The 22,557-nt window shown below is 34.9% G+C and overlaps 1 protein-coding gene across 1 annotated transcript; it reads right to left on the bottom strand.

The window, feature by feature from the left end:
• Nucleotides 1-18,427: 18,427 nt before the first annotated feature.
• LOC131068469 (probable cinnamyl alcohol dehydrogenase 7/8) lies at nucleotides 18,428-20,790 on the bottom strand. Its single transcript, XM_058003650.2, has 6 exons — nucleotides 20,653-20,790; nucleotides 20,458-20,571; nucleotides 20,118-20,345; nucleotides 19,238-19,523; nucleotides 18,834-18,987; nucleotides 18,428-18,665 (listed from the first exon to the last, which is right to left on the bottom strand). The coding sequence occupies exons 1-6, from the start codon at nucleotides 20,739-20,741 to the stop codon at nucleotides 18,460-18,462; spliced, it is 1,077 nt and encodes a 358-aa protein (XP_057859633.2). The 5' UTR covers nucleotides 20,742-20,790; the 3' UTR covers nucleotides 18,428-18,459.
• Between the last annotated feature and the right edge of the window lie 1,767 nt (nucleotides 20,791-22,557).

Genomic DNA, 22,557 nt, shown 5'->3' with positions numbered 1-22,557 from the left:
GAGGCATCCTTTTTAAGAAAATAAAATAAAACGAAATAAATAACTATTTTATGAGAAAATATTTTAGCTAGTTTAAAAATAAAATTAAATACAATTTAATTAATTAATTAATTATAGCGAAACGTAATGGAGTAAGGTTCCCTAGTGTTGGCAACCTTGCTCTGATACCAAAATGTCATGCCCGACTTTTGGGCACGAACGAATTTTTTTTTTTAAAAATACTTAACTAATTAACGACCTACTTAACTAATTTAATCAACTAAGTGCAATTATTTTAAATAAAATAATGCATCTTTGGTTTGGTCTTAATTACATTTGTGTCAATCTGGTAACTAAGTTCAATTTAGTAATAAGGATAACTAAGTTATTCCATGCGCTAAAATTTCTTCCAAAAAGGAAATTCACTAAGCTTCATTAATAAATAATTAAAAGTTCAAGTGTAACGATTAATTTCAAAATTTAGGCGTTTTAAAATTTATCTTATCTTCTTATCCACTAGAATTTTAAGTTTAGTTAACCTCGCCATTAAAACACTATACTAAAATAAAAACCTCATGGAATGAGATACTTTATATCCTTGGACTTAATTGGCCCTCTTGGCCCTACAAGGAACTTAGTGTTGTCACACCTTTAATTTATTTATTTATTTATTTTTTTTTTTCTTTATAAATCTGATCCACCTAGGAATTAAAATCCTTTTATTGAGTCCTCCTACATTGGTCAAATATTTATCTTTAAAATGTAAACTAAATTCATCGTCTATAAGTTTTGCAAACCCATTTAAATACTGAAATTAATCTATTAATTAAATTCAATCGACTAATAGTTTTGAAAACCAATTAATTACTGAAATTAATCTATTATATATACCTATAACTGCATATAATTACTCACTTATAAATTTTATACATTAGTTTATAATTATATTCTAAGAAGGGGGAGGGAAAGCCTTTTAAATTTGTTATATTAAGTTTCCCGAGATTATTTTCCCCACTTATCTACTCTTCTCTTTTTTTTTTAAGAGTAAATTAATCATGTATGCCCTAACCCGAAAATAGGGTTAGGGCTTGCATGAGAAAACATTTTTTTTTTTTAATACCTTCTAGAGTGGTGCGAGCGAGGGTTATGTTATTTTATGTTCTGTGTGGGTATCGCGTGCAGGGTGCGTGGAGGGGAGTCGGCGGCCGAGCAAACAGCGCGCAGGTGTGGGAAGGAAGAGGGGGCGGAGAAGGGTCGAAATGCGGGTGGTGCAAGCATTAACAGCGGGCGGAGCGCGATTTATAACTCCACGTGGGAGGAAGGGGAAGGGCGGAGTCGTTTGTTTTTTGTTCGTTTAAAACGCGCTACAGCGAAGGGAAAGGGGAGGAGGCCGAGCAGGGAGCGCCGGCAGCGCGGGCACCGCCGGCTGCGGACGGCGCCGCCCGCAGGCTGCGGCCCCCCCGCAGTCTGCGGGCGCCGCCGCCCTTAGGCCACGCCCCCGCCACTTCCTTTGCGTGCTGTTCCTTTTTTTTTAAAACAAACGTTTTTACTGTTGCTTTCTTCCAACGTGGATACATTTCGATTTTTTTTTTCTTGGGGTTTAATAAAATGTTAACAAGGTTATCAATAAAAAAATATAGAGATATTATTCAATCATAATATATTTATATATATATATATATATTTATATATATATATATCATTGGATTTTTTTCTTTCTGTCTAACAGGTTTGTATGCAGTAAACTTTTTTTTTTATCAGACATACCCAGTTTATTATTTATATATATATATATATATATATATAAATATATATATATATATATATATATATATGTATATATATATATTTTTAGAATGTGGAAATAGATTTAGTAACACCCCTCTTCTTTTTTTTTTAAACTATAACTCAAATAGCCCTTTTGTGGGTATAATATGAATCAACAGCAAAATGTATCTAAGGATTTCCTAAACTACATTATTTTTCCTTGTAACAAAATACTGAACTAAATGCTAAGTCTAAATACAAGAAATAAACTTTTAGATAATTTCTTTTGCTGCAATAAATGGCAAAATAATGGACTGTTTTATTAAATTTACAGCAACATAGTTTCCTTTACTTGCAGGATATAAGAAAATAAATGCTTTTCTTCTCTTTCCTTTGAAAAACATGAAATTCTACATGCAATCTAATGCACTCTCTATTCATTTGCAAACTAAGTAAAGACATTATAATTTTCTCTAGCAAAGTAGATGCAACATAATAAAGGGTGCAAAATAAACATAAATACAAAGATTTTGGCAACAAAACATTTGCATTTTCCTTTCCATGGAATATGAATACATTGCCTTACTTAATGGAAAAATAAATGTATCATTGTCTAACTTTTTCTTTTACATGCTATCATTGAATACACAATCCTCTTTCCTTGTAAATAACACAATCTAGCTCTTTTTTTTTTCCTTCCCTTTTTCCAAACTCCCAAAAAGAATACATTGTCATAATAACTCTTTCTGCAACAAAAAACAGCAGCATGGTCTTTTAATCCTTCTTTTTCCATTCCCATGCAACCTGCAATATAACACATTTTTGACCATGGGAAGCTCACCTCCCAGCCTAGGCTTACTAGAAGCCACCCCCGAGCTTGGAGAACCAAGCACTAGACGGGTTACAAACAAGCAAACTCTACACAAACATAGGAAAACACTTGCATTCAAATTTCCCTTCCCAAGCTACACATTCACCACTTTCATGGTGACTCTTCCATGGGTGGAAGTGGACCAAGTACCAATGGGGAGAATGCATGCCAAAACAATACAACATAAGCCACCTCATGGCAATACAAATGCAACCAAATACTCCCACAATCCTTATGCCCCCCAAAAGGCTCAAAGCCATATTTACTCCCCTTATGACCCCCAAATGCATACACAAGGCTATGCATCAAGGGTCACCAAGGACTCCCTTGAGAACACTCTCCATAAGGAGAGCCTCTCACCCATGGCTGTCATACTCCTTCCACCCCAAGATCTTCCTACCCTCCCAAGAGTAGGAGATCTTGGACACTCGCCAAACAAGAACACAAACCAAATACATAGAAAAGAAAATTACACAATCTTAACTTCAACAAAAACTTCATGAAACACTTTCTTTCAAACAACTCTTTTCTTTTACAAAACAACATAACTAACACTTACAACATAGCAAGAGGAGGTAAGAAGTAACCAACCTTATTCTGCCAATAGGTTTGCTAAAATTAGTTGGGGATGAGCTGCCCAATTCCACACTAACTTTCTCCAAATTCCACCAAATGTGCTAAACTCCTACTAACTTTTTCAAAACAAGCATAATCTCCCAGAAAGGAGAGTGGGTGATTACTCACTAAGTTTCCAAATTCTTGCCTAAGAAGGCCTCTCACACTCTTCCCAACCCCTTGGGTGAGGTGTAAGTTCCCATTGGTTGCCCTTCCCAAACTCTTACACATTACCAAAAGTGGAAAGGGAAAAGGTGGAAGAAGATGGGGAAGAGAGTTTAACTCCTAAAGGGAAGGTTCTCTATATCCTAGGAAGAACTTTCTAAGTTGAATTTTCGTTCATCTTGAAAACACCACTCTTTGAAGTGACTAAATGGTCACATGGGAGAAGCCACATGTTGCAAAATACCCCTAACCCATAGGTATACCCTTTGGACCTATGGAAAAGCCTAAAAACTTACCCTAGGAGTCCATTAAACCCTTTGGAAACCCAACTGAAGTTTACCTACGGGTCAACCTTGAGTTGACCACTCCCAAGACTCCCTACCCAAGGCAAATTTGGGACCACACTCATGTTTTTGAATGGCTTTGGTAGAAACAAAACTCCCTCCAAGAGACAAGTCAAAATCAATGACACTTAATCAGCACATGTGTCAAGTGACACAATAAAAACACAATATAAAAATCACACATGGAATTTGTCTCTTGTAGGATTACACATATACATACAAATTAATTTTTAACACTCAAGCATTATACACATCACAAATAAAATACATTACAAGGGGGGGGGGGGGGGTGTTGTCTCTCCAAATAGACAACTCCCGGCTTAACAAACGCACATTGGTCTAGGTTTGGTTCTCCATTAAATTCCATGGTCACATGGATAATTTTCCTGCGCATCTCAATTAACACATTAGTAATTCCAAATAATCACATTTATACATAATCAAATACATGGATTCCATTACACATCAAACACTCACACATTAGGCAACAGTAATTCAATATCTCATTTGTTTCAAATTCAATTTCACATAAGCAATTAACATAATTTCCCAAAATTGAACCATTCATAAATATGCATCATTTTTCTATCATCAAGATAAAATCCTGCAAATTTCCAATAATGACATTCACCTTCATAATGTAATTTCTATTCTAGTAACATATCTAAAGTTTCATAATCATCATGCATGAAATAAAACATCAACATATGTCAGTGTGATCCAAATCATGGAATCATATAAGTTCTAAGTCCATAAAGCATAAAATAAAGCATCCATAATAGTCTCAATATGCAAATAACTGAAAATGTCAAACTGAATCGGGGTAGGGCCTCACAGTACCTTTCTGTGATGAATCTGAAGAATCAAGTCCAATGACTGGTTTATAAGGACCTTTTGATTTTGACTGTGATGGAAGTTGTACCTGAAGTGGATACCAAATGCCATCTCCTCTGGCACCTAGACCACCACCTTCAAAACCCATTTTTTCCACAAGGTTTTCCCCTTTGCTATATTTTTCTTTCATGGACTCACTGACTCCACCTGATATTTTCAGGACTGTAGTAGTTGTTGGAGGGGGCTCAACGACAACCTCATGCTCATCATCATCACCTTCAGTCCCACCATGCTCCATATCTCATAATTTGCTAAACTCTACATCCTCGTCAATGCTTTCAAATTCTGCACTTGTCTTTGGTTCACCGAGATTCCTCCTCATAGTCCAAAAATCATTTATTTTGGTTTGAGTGAAATAATTCTCTTTACATTCATGCAAAATTGATTTGGGAATAGATTTTTTAGATGGATTAGCAGATTTTAGGTAGAAATTGTAGGACCTCCTATTTTGGATGCCCTAGCCCTCCTTTGTTGTCCTCTCTATGTGCATTTGCAATGCCATAATTTGTGATGAAATTTCTTCTGTTGAAATGTTATTGTCAGCTACAATTTTCTCCATCTCTTTTTTAACCTCATCCCAGGAGTCCTTGTTTCTAAGCTTTTCTAGCAATGGTTTACTTTCATGTTGACATAACGCTGAAGAGTTCCCATTTTTCTTAAGCCTTCTTGAACTACACCGATTGGATCATACTGCCAAAGACCCTCATCACCAAAGTTAAAAACTGTCAAGAAATCATGTGCCACAATGAATGCTTTTCTCTCAAATGTGAACCCTCCACATGAAAAAGGCAAGGAAGGAAATATGCTCTTCTTTTGCTGACCATGGAAGTGTCTATCTGTGCTCTCCAATTGCCATACATACTCTAATGCAAATACCCTCTCGGTCACATGTATTGGAAGTCTATATGGTTTTACTGCCGATCCGTAAAACCTTAACACAGTGAATTCTTCCATGAAGAACCAGTCAGCCAATTCTATTTGACTTCCGAGTTGAATGCAATCTCTACAAGACATAGGCAACATAGGCATTGGAGTGCTTGTAATTACATTATACATTGGTGCCAAAAAGAAGTCTACAAAATGGTTGTAGTTCTTTTTGTTATCATGCATCCTTATCTTTGGGGTCCAATCATATATTGGACACTCTGTTCTCTTTCCAGTCTTCTCATCAATCTTATATCTCACAATTTGAAGCTTGTTGGTCTCAAATATTGCACGATACTTGGATAGAAGGAGATAGCACAAATAGGATGATAACCTAAATGTCTTACAAGAACCTTTTTTGATTATTAGTAATTGTTTTTGCATGGATTTTACAATGTGCTCAATAAAATTATATCTTACTGGCTGACCCGCACAATGGATATTATAAATAATTTCAAGAAGGCTTGCACCCACTTCCCTATCATTTTCCAATCCCAGCCAAAACGATAGCAAGGAAATAGTATCCCCAACCCATGGAACAAAAAATTTAGAATCATAAGGAGGCTTATGATTCTAATCCAACACAATACCAGTACCAATCTTTATTAGAGCTTTGATAAATGAATCTCTACGACTTGGATTGAGACTCTCATAATTCCCTGCCAGCTTTTCAAGGTCAATTTGGACGTTTGAATTTTGGGCTTTAAATCCTAGGTTCAACAAATGAGCAAATTCTCCCTCGTTTATGGATAGAATTTCCTCTTTTGTATTTTTATTGACAATTGCTTTTTTATCTTCATCATAATTTTTGGCACAGACCATGACAAAATCAGGGTAAGGGAATACTTCAGGTAACATCATGCTTCCCAATCCAACATCCCACGATGCGATTTTATTTGTTTTTTGTTGTAACATTGGGTTGAAAACAATAAATTTTATCCTAGATGCATCTGCCGCCTTACTAGACAATGTATATCTAATATCTATGATACGCTTTTCACCATGGATAGAAGGGTCATAAATATCATGGTATTCATCAGTGAAACCTGGTGTTTTAACCAGTTCAGTTAGGTACATTTTGTTTTTCACTTGGCTTCTTGTTGAACTATTGCTTCCCATTTCCCCCATCACTATTATTGTTAATAATTCAAAATAATGCTAGATAAAAACCTGAAAATGCTAACCCTCAAATTGGACCACGGGATTACCAAAAGCAAAAAAGGCGGGATGTAGGTGTTCTAGATTTTACCCGGAAATTGGAATTTCTATTTCACTAGATTGGTGCAGACAGTCTCTGTTGCAACTTGCATTCCTCAATCTAGTAGCTGTTTCTGAATCTCCCTTGATTTATAGGTTTGTCCAAGAAATGAAAGACGATTATGATTTACGAGTCTCTTATTTTGAAAACTCTAAAAAGTAGAAAAGTAAAACCTAAATGGCAAAATATCAAGAATCATGTTGTAATTTTATTAATTACTATTAATAACTATTCGATGCCGAAGGACAAAAAATTCATTACTTCAGTATAAATTCTGAGGACATTAAGAATCATGGTGTAATTTTATTAATTATTATTAATAACTATTCGATGCCGAAGGACAAAACATTCACTACTTCAGTATAAATTCTGAGGACATTAAATGTAATACGTTCAATTCCGGGAGAAGTTCTCCCAAATGTGTTCACTTCCCACATTCGGGCCGAAATCTACCCTAAGCCGTTGATCTTTGCTCATCCAACGGACGAGGGACCAAGGTACCTGTTGTGACTTTACAAGTCTGTTTTTTAAGTCTGTTTAATAATTTTAAACTTCCGTCCGAAAAAGTGCTTTATAGACTTACTTATATTTAATTAAATTTAAAACGTTTCAATTCCGGGCGAAGTTCTACCAAATGTGTTCACTTCCCACATTCAGGCCGAATTCCACCCTAAGTCGTTGATCTTTGCTCATCCAACGGACGATGGTACCTATTGTCAGTTGTCGTGGGTCCCATGACTTCTGCTAGTTTTCAGGCACGTCACCATACTCGTGTCACTTTTCCGGGCAAAGTTCTCAGAAATCTGTTCACTTCCCACATTCGTGCCAAAATCCACCCGAAGTCATTGATCTTTGTTCATCTAACAGTCGATGGTACCTGTTTTAAGATGTAGTGGGTCCCATGACTTCTACCAATTTTCTGGCACGTCACCATAGTCGTGTCACTTTTCGGGTTTGATTTTTAGTCTATTTAATCATTTTAAACCTCTGGTCCTCTGCCCGAAAAAAAGCTTTATAGACTTAATTATATTTAATTACATTTAAAATGTCCAATTCCGGGCGAAGTTCTCATAAAGGTGTTCACTTCCCACATTCGGGCCATAATCCACCCTAGCCATTGATCTTTGTTCATCCAATGGTCAATGGTACCTGTTTTAAGATGTAGTGGGTCCCACGACTTCTGCCATTTTTCTGGCACGTCACCATACTCGTGTCACTTTTCCAGTTTGATTTTTAGTCTATTTAATCATTTTAAAATTCCGCCTGAAAAAGAGATTTTTAGACTTAATTATATTTAATTAAATTTAAAATGTCCAATTCCGGGCGAAGTTCTCAGAAAGGTGTTCACTTCCCACATTTAGGCCGAAATCCACCCTAGCCGTTGATCTTTGTTCATCCAATGGTCGCTGGTACCTGTTTTAAGATGAAGTGGGTCCCACGACTTCTGTCATTTTTTCTGGCACGTCACCATGCTCGTGTTACTTTTCGAGTCTGTTTTTAAAGTCTACTTAATCATTTTAAAATTCCACCCGAAAAAGAGATTTATAGTCTATAGACTATAGACTTTCACTTAATTCTATTTAATTAAATTTAAAATGTTCAATTCCGGGCAATAGTTTGAGATAACTATTAAATATAATGTTAATATTATTTGTAATTAAAGATGTGCAATAGTTTGAGATAGCTATTAAATATAATGTTAATATTATTTGTAAAAATTTTAAACTCAAAAATAGTATAAAACATGAAACTTAGTTTCTAGAATAAAACAAATAACTAAATAAAAATATAAATTTTGATATGCAATTTGAAAGGTAAAAGTTTAATATTAAAAAGAAAACATTCAATATTAAATCTAAAATATTAATTTAAAGTTTAACAAAATTCTTTGAAAATATGTTTACGATATATAATTTTCAAAAATAGTTTCAAAATATAAATAAAATTTCAACATAAATTTAGTCTATTAATTTTTAAAAATGTGCAACTGCAGTCCTCAACCTGTTAAGGTGAGCAAATTTGGAAAGTACAAATGCCAAGGTGGCGATTAATTGTTGCACAAGGAGTTGTCTGCGGCATGTCGCACGAAAGGAGGAAGGGGAGGATGGCAGGAAATCTTTTTCCTGATCTCATGGCATTAATGTCTTATCATGCACATTCATTACCTGGCCTATAAGAGTTAAGACGGAGGTAGATTTTTTTACCTTTTGATCTGTGTACCACTTTTTGCTTTGAAGCAGCTGCAGAACAAATCTATAGTTCATAGAATCGTACCTTCTGTAAGACATTTTTTGCAAGAAGTGATTTTGAAACTGCAAGTGACAATGGAGGCCAATTTCACACTTCGAACAGACAAGATGTTGGTGCCCTTTTTGGGCAAAGTATCTGATAAACGAATGCAAGGACTGTTCAAGTTTAAGGAGGAGAAGTTGTGGGTGGCAGCTCGACTGATGCTTGCGGAGGAGGTGGCACATATCAGTCACCGGTATCGAACTAACATGGAGGTTTACTCTCTGATTATGGCGTGGGCCTGTGAATTCGAACCGGAGGTGGAAAAGGTAAAACTCACATTGGTCAAATTGATTGATGGGGAGTTTTTGATTAACCTGGATTCAATCTTGGAGTGGGTGGTGCCGGGAGTTGGAATTCAAATTATGGAAAGGGACGACCAGGAGGAATTGCTTCCTTTTATTCGTGGCCCAGAGGATGAAATCAAATACCAGTGTCGTGAACGAGCCCAAGTGGGGTGGGAAGCGATGAAACTCTATGTTAAATTAACGAGGGTGGATGAAGTCCTGAATACTTTGCATGTGGTGGCAAGGATGGAGGTTGGTAGGGCATTGAGAGATAGGGTTGAAGAAGGAAGGGCCATACAACTATTGGCAAGCTTGGAGGGCGACCTCGACTTTGGGTTCCTAAATTGCATTCCAAAAATGAAAGCTGAAGCGGCAAAAGGGAAAGCCAAAGAATTGACCTCCGAGGAGGGAAGGGACTGGGAGGAGGCGACCCAGGGGGATAGTGAGACTGAGTGAGCGGCCTATCGGCAATGAACTAGTTTTTTTGTCTGCTTGCTATAAGATGTGGACAAATTTTGTATCTTGAAACTTTTCAATTAATTGAATGAAAAAACCTTGACCGATAAACTTTTGTATCTGGCAACTTTTGAAATTTTGTATTTTGAATGACTATATAGTAATAGTATATATTTATAGAATTATAATCAACCATAATCAATGTACAAATAATTAATGGAACAAATTGAATTTTTTTTTTTTATAGCATTACATAAAAAGATCACAGTATTAAATTTATTTCCATTGTTTAACAGATAATTGAAATAACATAGCTCATATACAAAAAGCATTTGAAAGAAATTAATTAATAAAAATGAAATAGAATTATAGAAAGCATTTTTATGCAAAAACCATTTGAAAGAAATTAATTAATAAAAATGAAATAGAATTATAGAAAGCATTTTTATATCCATAAGACTATAAGAGGCAAAGTGAAAAAAATTGGAATGTGAAAAATTATCATTGATATTTATGCTTTTGAAATTTACAATTTTTCCATTAGAGACTTGAGTCCCCCAAAAACTTAAAAGCCAAAATGAGTGAGCCATTGGCACTCAGCCTGTTAGGGTTCAAGGACATAGGAAAAAAAAACTACAGCTAGTGGAATTCTTTACAATTTTGCCCTAAGAATCTGGCCCTCCTTCCATGTAGAATTCTTCAGACAACATAAGTTGAGAGAATTCTTCAATCCACATGTAGTTTGGAAAGTCGTCCAGGAGGAACCATTTCCGGAGGAATTCCCTGCCAATCCGCACCCATTTCCTGTGACGCGCCAGCTGCTCTGCATTTAGGTTTAGGAGAAATGGTTGCCTGGCCACTGGCAGTTTTTGGTCAGGGAGGAGAAGCTTGGATAAATCACTCGCCCAAGGGATCTCCACCCCTACTTCTGCAAGAACGACAAGAGTAATGTCGTCTCTGAGGAAGTCTTCCTTAAAAACCTTCCTCAACAGCATCAACATATCCACCTTGTCTCCTCCCAGGTCCAAAAGAGATGCTAAGAAGCAGGATGTAAGGTCCATGTTAACACAGTACCTATTTTCATTTCGCAAAAATTCTCTGCCCAGCACCATCCGCACAACGTCATTGGTGAACGACCCAACCTCCTTGCAGACTGATTGGAGGGTTGGGTCTCTAACGGAGCCTAGAAAGGCCCTCTAGTCCTCTATAGAAATGATTCTCAAGCGGATGGGAGTGTCCATCTTGAGAAAACAGATTAACAAATTAAACAACCTAAGCAGTGAGCCTATAAACCTAAAATACCGTGAGCAAAGGCTAATTGAAGATGAAAGAAGCAGAGATCATATATAAATTGTTGAAGCTCTTGATTGTAATAATTACTTCTTTAACAGTATTAATTGCTATAAAAAAATTTAAATCTTTCGTATCTCTACAAATCTTTCCCATAAATGCACTATTGTGCGAAAACGGAAACAGTTATGAACCAGTACCAAGTTGGCAAGTATCACATTGGAAGTCAGGACAGAGTGGATTGCCGTAAGTGAATAGATATATATTAAATGAACGAAATTATCGATCGTGATTCGTGACATTTGATACGTGTCTATTGAATCCAATTCCATTCCGGGCACTTTCTGGTGAGCTATGTTCTCTTCAGAAAATTGGGCTGAAATAAAACTTTAGCCATTGATCTACGATCATCGAACGATTTAAAATCATTAATAGATTTTAGGTATGTGTCACCCTTTACGTGTCAAAGAAGCCGTGCTTATTGATACATCGTGCAGAGTCCAGACTCAATGTATTATGTGATGTGATGTACTGATGTGATGTGATGTGCCTTGTCTATTAATGGCAATTGGCAATGAATTCATGAAATCGCCAATGAATTATATATTGTACCATAAATAACAAAAAAATCGCCAAAACAAATTAAATAATTTTCAAGCAGTGGAAAAAAATCGCCAATACATTTAAATAATTTTCAAGCGGTGGATAAAAATCGCCAATACATTTAAATAATTTTTCCTTCGGAGTAAAAATTTTCGCTCATACAATTATATATTTGTTCCTTTTAACAAACATTATTTGCCTCCCACAATAAATATTTTCCCCATAGAACAAGGTATTATTTGCTAGAAATTTATGGCATTTTCGTACCCTTGAAAAAAAATCGCCAATACAAAATAATTTTTTCCTCATTATAAAAAAAATTCGCCATCGATATGAAAATTTCCCCCCGAAAATAATGTCTGATTCGCCAGGATTTTACACAGTTGCCTGGGGGGTGGTTTCTTAAAGTTATCCCTGACAAGAAGAGCTTAAAAGACCAAAGACCTATAAAGTCTATCAAAAGGAAAAGGATAAAGGTAAAGGTAAGGTAGGTGGACCTCCGAGCATAAAGGTGACAGATAACTTATCCCCACCTTCCTCTGATACTCCACCAGCACAAACTGCTGATACTCCACCGGAAACAGAGAGTATGGAGACAACACATGAGGACACAAATCCTGATTTAGAAGTGTTGTACACAATGAATATAAACACACAGGAAGTGAACATTGTGGTTGATAAGGAATCAAGTGAGAAGAGAGATGTGGCAATTGAACCACTGGTAGAAGACACAAAAGTTGAGACAAATATTGAGGATATAGTTGGAAAACCTTGAGATTGGGACTAAACAACAAACTGAACAGGCAACTGATTCCCCGGATACAGGAATTGCAGATACCACTGGTACACATACTGATGTATCTACTGAGAAACTGACAACTGATCGCAATGAAAAATCTGTTGAGATACTGACTGTAGACGTTTCCGAGGTGCAAACACAAAAACCGACAGTGGATACCACTGTAAAAATCATCAGAGGCACAATCAGAGAAACCATTAGTAGAGAGCACAGAGAAACAGGCAGAGACACATATAGAGAAACAGGTAGAGCAATAGGATTCACAGGTACATTCAGAGACAACAGAAAAACTTAAACATTTGGTAGTGGAAATGCAGACACAAACTAACCCTCCAGAGAAAGAGGAAAACAAAGCTATTACCACCACCGACGGATTACATATTGTGAAGGTAGATGAACAATCATCCAGAACCTCTATGTCTGAATTCAGACCTACTAATGTGATAGAGGTATTGCTAGATTCAATCAAGAAAATAACAGAGTGTAATGGACTAGCATATAAGGCTATTGATGATACATTACCAATTTTGAAGATGATTTCACCTAAGTGTAACATAGAAAATAAAGATTCTTTAGGTCAATTAGACACATTGTCTAAGTACATAACTGACAATCTTTTGACAATTGATCAAATCAATGAGGAGACATTCAAAGAGAAAATGAATAAAGAGAAAGAAAAATTCTTTGAGGAGACAGTCAAGAAGAATAAGGAACATATGGATACCTTATTACCTATACTAGGCAAGACAATTTTGGACTTCAAGAAATTGTACAGAGATACATGCAAAATAAACATTTTGACAAAAGATATAGAGAAAGAGATCAACATAGCTCAAAAGGAAATCAATGATATTGTTGACAATTTAATAGGTTCATCAGATTCAACATCAGTAATAGAACAGGAAATTGCAGGATTTGAAGGGAAAATAGAAAAACTTGAGAAAGACAAGGAAAGGATAAAATTAAGGCAAAAGAACTGCAGTGCAGACTAAGTCCTAAACTGGATATCCTCATCTCTTTGAGAAAAGATATTTCTGAGGCTCTTGTTCCAGGACATAAGACACCGGAAGAGAAAATGCACTTTCTCACCGGTACAATTCAGAGGACTGAAGCAGCACTGAAGGACAGTGAAAGATTCTACAATAGTTTGAATGTTGCTTTAGCGGAACTTTATCAGATTGTAACCAACCAGTTACAAGGATCAAGATAGGAACTACACTCAATTGACATTGAATGATAGTCTTTGTCATTGATGTCAAAGGGGGAGTAGTAGAGGATGATAAAAAGGAATGAGGATGAGAAAAATGTATAACAAAAGAGATCATCTGCTCAGGGGGAGCACACAATTTGGACAGTTTTGGTAAGACGGTTTTGGACAACAGTTTTGGATACACTTTTGGCTTTTTTCTCATGAGTGTTGCCATCAATGCCAAAGGGGGAGATTGTTGGCAAATGCACACTCCAATGAGAAATTGTAGGTGGTTGAAGGTATTGTCATTGATGGCAACCTTACAATCCTATGGCACTAGCACTGGCAGACTCTACATTAGCATACAGTTCACCGGCAACGAAAAGATGTTCACCGACACTCTGGCCGACAAGATTTTATTTATTGTATTTTGTATTTAATTGTCGGTCAGAGTATAAATTATTGCAGAACTAAGATGTGAATATTAAGGCAGAGTTTGGAATAAGGTTTTGGAAGTTGTATGAGCTTAAATTGGTACTGAACTTGGCATAGCAGATCTTGATCTGAAGCAGTACATGACATTGGATTTTCATAATCCACTTTTGTAAGTCAGTGAGACTTCCCTTTTTGTACTTAAGCAGTGAGCTTTAGGCAGTTGGCCTTCTTGCATGTGTAGGCCCCTATTGTATCAGTAATATTCACTTATTGGCCAATAAGTGAATAATGTGGGTCACAAATCCCACCAAGGTTTTTCCCACACCGAATTTTCTCATTAAAAATATTATGTTATGGTGTGCTTTCTATGTTGTGTTTATTGTTCTTATTTACTACATTAATTCTGGTTTACTGGTACACTATTTTGAGATACAATTCATTTAACAAGTTAAGAAAATCCACCAACCGGTTAGATACTGATTCACCCCCCGCCCCCCCTCTCAGTATCTTTGGGAATCCTAACAGTAATGAAACTCTTCTCAATGCAAAAGATGACATAAATCATAAATGACATCATATGTTAATGAATCAACACATTGGAAGTCTCACTAGGCCAAGGGGAACAACTTTCATATATATAGTTTCCCTAGAAAATGGCTAGAAATACATGTTATTCCAAAAATTGGAGGAATATAGTACACCAAAGGACTAAAATGTGATATAAGGAAAATAGCATGTTAGGAGTACACTAGATCCTAGAAAAGACACTAGAGAACTTGTACTCAAGTGTTCTAAAAAAATTGTTGGAGTATTGAAAAAGAACTAGAGTATAAAAACTACATTGGAGTGTAGTCCTAAAAAATTGTTCTAGTCATGGATAAAGACTAAATAGATTCAATTATTTCCAATTCCCAAACCTAGGGACCATGTGTAAGACTCAAAAAAAGAAATTCAACACACACAAACACTAAAATGACCAAAAACACCCCAAAAACATGAGAGATGAGGGAGAATGTTCCCAAAACACCCCATTCATCCTCCAACCATGAGGAGAACCAAAATGAAACCACTCGTGATATTTTTTACACTCAACCCAAGACTAGGAAAAATGAATAAAATGCACATTCATATGATATAGATACTAAATTTTTTCAATCACATTATGTTCTTTTCAAGCTTAAATCAAAAGGTTCTCTAAGTTCCTTTTAACCATCACAATTATAGTGATGAAAAACATGTAAAATGGCATGTATGTGAATCACCAACATCAAAATGTAGTAAAATTAATAATCACATAGTCACGACTTAGGAGGGTGGTTTACATTAAGTCTTAATTGGTGGTTACGATACAGTATTATAATTACATAAAAGGAGTCATACACCCTAAAATAAACATGTTATAACATATTGCAATAAATGAGAGAATTGAAGACAAGAAGTAGATAAATCCTACTATGCACTATCCAAAGCTCTTCCAAGAACTTATATGTCCCCAATAGTGGTTCTATGCCACCCAACAATGTGACACTCAAGAGTCCATTCCACCATCCTAGAAAATATCCATTTGGGCTTAAGTGCACATACTCATGCAAAAAAAGGGTGTATGGATCACACACATGTCAATCAATATAAATAACCATCATTTCATCCACAAAGTAAGCTAAGCCATCATGGAATACATGCCAACAAATATAAACAACCAACCAAACATAACATGCTCAAGGGGACAACATCACCAATAAGAAGCATAAGAGATAATCCATGTCATGTAGCATACACATGCCAATCATAAGCATACAACAAAATTATGAACATGAATATCATCAACATATCATACAATCACATATGGAGCTAGAGATGAGTCTCACATTGGATGCAAAATCTAATGGAAACAAGGAAAATGATTTATAGAAGACAAGGAGCTCCATCACAATAGCCTATATTGTTGGTTAAGTGATGATTAATTATGCATCCCACTCACCTACCAGGGTGCTCAATTAATATTTTATAGCAATTCCTAGAGTTTGATATGTCATTTGTGCTCACACCAAGCCTCTATAAGCATTTCTAGGTATATCACAAAATTGGCATCTTAGTTCATTTTATTTACACCATTAAGTTCAATTATTAGTTCATTAATTCATTCTATCTTGGGATCCCTTAGTATCTTAGTAAATAGTGAGAGCAACTCCTTTCCTACACTCTATGCCTCACAACTTGTTTTCCTCATGCTCCAAATAGCTATTTGGCATGACATAAAAATCAATGCACAAAAAGTGGGACGCCAAAATTTGGACATAGTTCCAAAATAATCTAGACGAACAAAAAAGAGGGAGTCTTACTTATCCCCATTCAAATTCCTTATAAATCATCTCTAAATTGCTCTCTATATATATGTGTATGTGTATACATATACATATGCGTACACATATACATATACACACACAAATATATATATATATATATATACACACACACACACACACAAATATATATATATATATATAGGTATATGTATATGTATATATAAATATGTATATGTATATATATTTATGTATATACATACATACATACACACACAAATGTATATGTATATGTATATGTATATATGTATATATATATATATATATATGTATATATATATATATATGTATATATATATATATATATGTATATATATATATATATGTATATATATATATATATATGTACGTATATATATATGTATATGTATATATGTATATATATATATATATATATATGTACGTACATATACATTTGTGTGTGTATGTATGTATGTATGTATATACATAAATATATATACATATACATATTTATATATACATACCTATATATACATATACATATACATATACATATATATGTATGTGTATATGTATACATACATACATACATACATACATACGTATAAATATATATACACATACATACATATGCGCACGCGCGCACACACACATTCAAGCCATCATTGATAAACGTTCAATTTTTAAAAAATTATTACTAAATTTTTTCATAAATCTAAAAGTACCCTTTGATTCCAAGATGGCCATCGTTTTTTCCAACTTTTCATTTGCCATAGTGAATATGCATTAGTTGGAGTAGACTCCTAATCATTTGGGTAATAATTGATGGAAAAAAAGGCAAACACATCATTTAAGGGCGAAAAACTAAAAATATAAACGATAGAAGATGACAAAGGTTTAGCAAATGGCTAAACATATAAAAAAAAAAAAAATAGGGGAATCTTAGGAATCAATCAAGATACTTTTTTTTGTTTCGTGTCATACTGGGGCATGCGTTGGGCCACCATACTCTCTCCAAACTTTGAAATGTATGTCCATCTACTAGTGGGCATTTATAATAATGTCTTTGCCTATAAGTTCTAACATAGTAGTGTCAAAATAATACAATTAAAAAGGCGGTTAGTAAAAAAACAAATGCACAAATTAAATATTTTCATTTAAGATATTAATATGCAAATTATTATCAACATCAATAAATTAAATTAAAAAAATTTCAAACTTTCTTTTTTATAAAATCATTGAAAATGTTTTTTAATTATGGTGTATATTTAATACTTAAAAACCAATAACAAATCTTTAAAATACTATCAAAAAACCCATAGACAAAAATTTATAATCTTATTGACTAAGCACTATATAAAATAACTCTTACGGAATATAAATATAAGTGCATTTGAGTTGGAGTAGTATTGGGATGAGTGACCTCCGTGGAAGTCCCAATGCTTCACCCTTATGAACATCACCTAGATGCAATGAGTGCTAAGTGGATCATTCATTCTCATGAGAGATAGGTTCTTGTGAACCACTACTCATGAAACACGAACTAAAATACTTTTAAATTTTAGAACACCTTGAATGCTGTGATTTATTTTAAAGAAACATGAACTAAAGTACGTTTAATTTTTTTTTAAGAAAATAAAGGATAAATTCCCTTAAAATTTAGGTGGATGGGAGCTCTCACTAACATACCTATATTTTTTAAAATCTATGTAAAATAAAATAAAAAATCTAGATAGCTTCCAAACAATTAGCGAATAATAAAAATAAAAAAAAGTTAACCATTTTTAAAAACAATAGAATACATTTACATCAGACTTACTGTTTGTTTTCAAACTCATTACCAATGTAGAGTTACGCCTAATAATAAACATTTGACAGGCTAAAATAGCTATTATTAATGACACACAAATCTAAACCAATTTTAAAACTGAGGCCTGCACATATTGATCTTATATGGAGGATGATAAACTTTATTCCTGATCCAGATGGCTAGCACCCACATCAACCACAAATCTGTAACGAACATCATTCTTAGCTAGTCTTTCCATCGCTTCGTTCAAGTAGTCCATGCCCACAATCTCAATCTGGCATGAAACTTTCTTCTCTGCACAGAAATTCAGAGTTTCCTGTGTTTCCTCCACGCTGCCAATGAAACTCCCAGCTATGCTCTTCCTTCCTGAATTTTTTATTAAATTTGTTAAAAAAATCCATGAAAAGAAAGAAAGATAGATTCTTTTCAGATGACTTATGAAAGTACTACTACTAGTTGCAGAAAGCACTTAACTGTCCAATATTATAATCCCTAATAAAAAATATTTTTGAATCATAAAGCTAGGAAATTTACCAATGATTAAACCGCCAGAGATAAAGGTGAATGGCTCCATAGTAACCCCAAGCATAATCATTTTTCCATTGATCTTCAACAGGGAAAGATACTGTTCCATTGAATGCCATGCTGGAATGGTGTCTAGTATGTAATCCAAGCTCTCTGCTGCTCCCTGCCACACAGGTAGACGTTAGATATTTATCAAAATGGCAGAAAATCAAGGAATAAGTCACTGGACCGTTGGGAATAGGACCTCAATGTAATTTAGCTTTGCAGTTTCAATACAGTTTCTAACCTACAATCTAAAACAAACCCAACCTCAAAGTTTATTTGGCTAGATCCACCAATAGAATCTGCCAACCTGAACTAGGATCTGAACCAAAACCAGCAGCTTAGATTAAAATTAGCCATAAAAAGCATACCTGCATCTGGGTGGTGTCTTTGCTAATAATGTATTGATCTGCACCAAGGACTTCAATTGCCTCTTTTCTCTTGTTATCAGAGGAGCTTATAACAGTCACATGATGCCCAAGGGCCTTGGCAATCTTCACACCAATGTGGCCTACACCCCCCAACCCCAATATTCCACATCTCTTGCCAGGCTCTGTCATTCCAAAGTGCTTCATTGGACTGTAGACTGTAACTCCAGCACATAACAGTGGTGCAGCTTGTTCAAGGGGTAGATTTTCAGGGATGTGAACCACAAACCTGCACCATCTCAAAAGTTTTTTGTTTTACACAACAAACATAACTACAACAGACCAGTCCTACTAAACCACTAATGATCCAGGTTAAATCAGAGTAACAAGATATTGCAGAATCAAAATGTAATAGTAAGGATCTATTTTACTTTTATTACTTTTTTAATTTTTGGTGATCTGTTGCTTTAGAGAAGTGACTGATAAAATTATCGATCTCTCTTTTTTTTTTGATCTGTTGCTTTAGAGAAGCGAATAATCAAACAATTGAACTGAAGCAGAGTACACAATGTAAGATAACCATTTAATCACATAGTGATTATAAGACAATTATCTAACAGTTGTAACATAAGACATCAAAAAAGTGAGACAATCCAAACAATTGAAGAAATCATACTAGATTATGCAATATAGGAAAGATCAATTAATTTCAATTCCAAAGGTTGTTAGAGTTCTCTTATCGTTATCTTCACAAGATAGCCATTGGTGAATCAATAAGTGATAGTGGTAATCCAGAAGTGAGCAAAGATAATCCATTTAATTGTACTGAAGCAGAGGAGAGTGTAAGGAACACAAAACAAAACCCCCAAAGAGAAAGACTTACATCTGATCAACTACCATGGTACTTGCAAACCCTCCCTGTGTAGGCTTGCCATCAGGGGACACATCATTGTAGGTCCAAATCTTCTTATTGCAATACTGTTCCATTTTTTCGCCACAGGCTTGGCAGCTCTTGCATGATCCAATAACATACCCCACACCCACATGCTCTCCTATCTTGAACTTCTCCACTTCCTTGCCAAGCTCAGTCACAACCCCCACCACTTCATGTCTGTTCCAGAACATCTATGAACGCAAATATTAGAAACACAAGAAATCACTGAAGTGAATATAACATGGATCATGGTAGTCAACAGGATCAGGATGTAGGTCAACATATTTACCCAGGTACCATGGGATAACGAGATATTCCCAAGTCATTTCTCATCTGATGCAAATCAGTGTGACATATGCCACAGTAAATGACTCTCAGCATCACATCTTGGGGTCCTGGGTTCCTGTCATATATACAGCAATTCAATTATGAAAGATCATGGAATATATCATCAATTATAACAGCAAGAATTAGTATTTCCCACCTGAGTGTGTATTTGTAAGGAAACAAATGGGCAGAAGAGTCTCTTGCTGCCCACCCTGTAACCCATTTTTCAAGCTCCACGCCACCCATGAATCTCTGTTAAAGTAGCAATGAAGCACAAAATGTATATGTAGGTTACAAAGATATGCCTCTTGCTATGGAGAGCATCGTAAGAGCAACATAGATTTATATAGGGAAAATTTATTTCATATAAAATCATTTATATGATATTTGGATTTAATAGAATATATTTTTTTTATGTTCACAAGGTCAAAGATACTCTATGGGACACATCCCGTCATTTTTTTTTTGAAAGTGTTAATTTTCTGTTATTCAATTTGATAATGCTATTCAATTTGATAACGCTATTCAATTTAATAATGAGCTTCTTCATTCTTTCAACCATCTTTTCACTGAATAGATCTTGAAAAAAAGAAGTCAAATTATTTTTGTGCTTGATCCGGATGTCACTAAAACCTTTACATTCCAAGATAAAGTGTTTTTTTGTTTTACTATCTCTGCTTTGCAAATTCTTTCTTACTGTGCCTCTTTGCCTTTCCATCTACATATTTTACATTAAAAATAATGTATGTTAGTCCTCAATTGTGGGGCTATGAGAATCGTTTCTCTCCATGAGATATTAGCCTCTAAATAGAACGCTTTGCTAGTTGTTAGAAGTGATGTTCAATTCTTTAAGGTAATATTTCTTCTTTTCCCAATTGCTTTTTCCCACATATACTTGTGATGCAGCTTAGACCTCCTTCCTTTGCAAACAAAACTCTAAAATGCTACTAGCTCTTGTGTAAGAACCCCATAGCACTCTCTACTGCTAAAAAAACAAACAACTAAACATTCTAATCAAAACAAAATATAAGACAGAATCCATGGTGATTATCTTCAGAGTACATAAGGAAAACTACACTGGAATCACAACAAAACAAACAAAGAATTCTTTGATATTAGGGGAGAGGACCCAGTACCCGAGTGCATTCCAATGACTGTAATAGTAGTTGTTGATTTAATACCCACACTTTGTTTGACAACATTGCATCAATAGTTGTGACTTTAAAGTTGTTATTGTTGATGATGACTACCCATTGTTGACATATAAAAATGACCACTTTCCTAAGTGAATATTTAATATTCATTTAAACCTCATTCCTCTATTTAATAAAATTATTCACATTCATCTATTTGATTAAATAAGTTATTCAATTTATTTAATTAAATTCACCTAAGCCTTTCATATCCTTTAATTAAATAAATCACTTTATTTAATTAATTTCTCTTTCTCCCCTTTTAATTAAATTTATATTTAATTAAATTGCTCATGGCAAACAAATAAATCTAATTTATTTAAATCCCCCACTTGCATCTATTTTGTTGAAATAAAGTAATTTATTTTAATTAAAATTACCCTCCATCCACTTGCATTCTCCTACATCTCCCACTTGCCTCTATAACCCCCCTTCTAGATTCTTCTAATCACTTATAATTTAGCCTAGCCCATCTACTAAATATTGTCACATCCCTAAGCAAAGGGAAGTCACTTCTCAAACCCTCAAAATCTTTGGAAACCATTAAAGGCTTTATGTCTTCAACAAGTTAACCTTGAAAGTCTTCCAAATCATTAATGGTTAACTCAACCCTCTTGCATGATTAGAGACTTTCTCTCTAACTCAACCCTCATCTAACCCAAGGGTCTCATCAAGCATTCATTGCTTTGACCATGGTTATCCCTTTAACCTTTGCGCAAGAGTTTACCCTTTGGGTAAAAGCTTTATCCATTGGATAACCCTAACTTAATCTTAACCCTTACCTCTCAAGGTAACCATGAGGTCTTCTCAAGCATTTAATGCTTCTTACATCTCCTCTCAAGCAATCTTATGTTGACAATTGTCTCCAT

The sequence above is a fragment of the Cryptomeria japonica genome, chromosome 3 (genome assembly GCF_030272615.1).
Source record: "Cryptomeria japonica chromosome 3, Sugi_1.0, whole genome shotgun sequence".
NCBI classification, from domain to species: domain Eukaryota; kingdom Viridiplantae; phylum Streptophyta; class Pinopsida; order Cupressales; family Cupressaceae; genus Cryptomeria; species Cryptomeria japonica.
The sequence above is the reverse complement of the archived record's forward strand: the minus strand, read 5'-3'. Positions and strand labels throughout refer to the sequence as shown.

Excerpts from the sequence above, each read along its gene's own strand:
- LOC131068469 (XM_058003650.2), bottom strand. The coding sequence starts at position 20,741 with ATGGGTGGCGTGGAGCTTGAAAAATGGGTTACAGGGTGGGCAGCAAGA. Across the intron at positions 19,524-20,117 it reads ACCATGGTAGTTGATCAGAT|GTTTGTGGTTCACATCCCTG; the intron begins GTAAGTCTTTCT and ends GAGATGGTGCAG. Across the intron at positions 18,988-19,237 it reads AAGACACCACCCAGATGCAG|GGAGCAGCAGAGAGCTTGGA; the intron begins GTATGCTTTTTA and ends CCTGTGTGGCAG.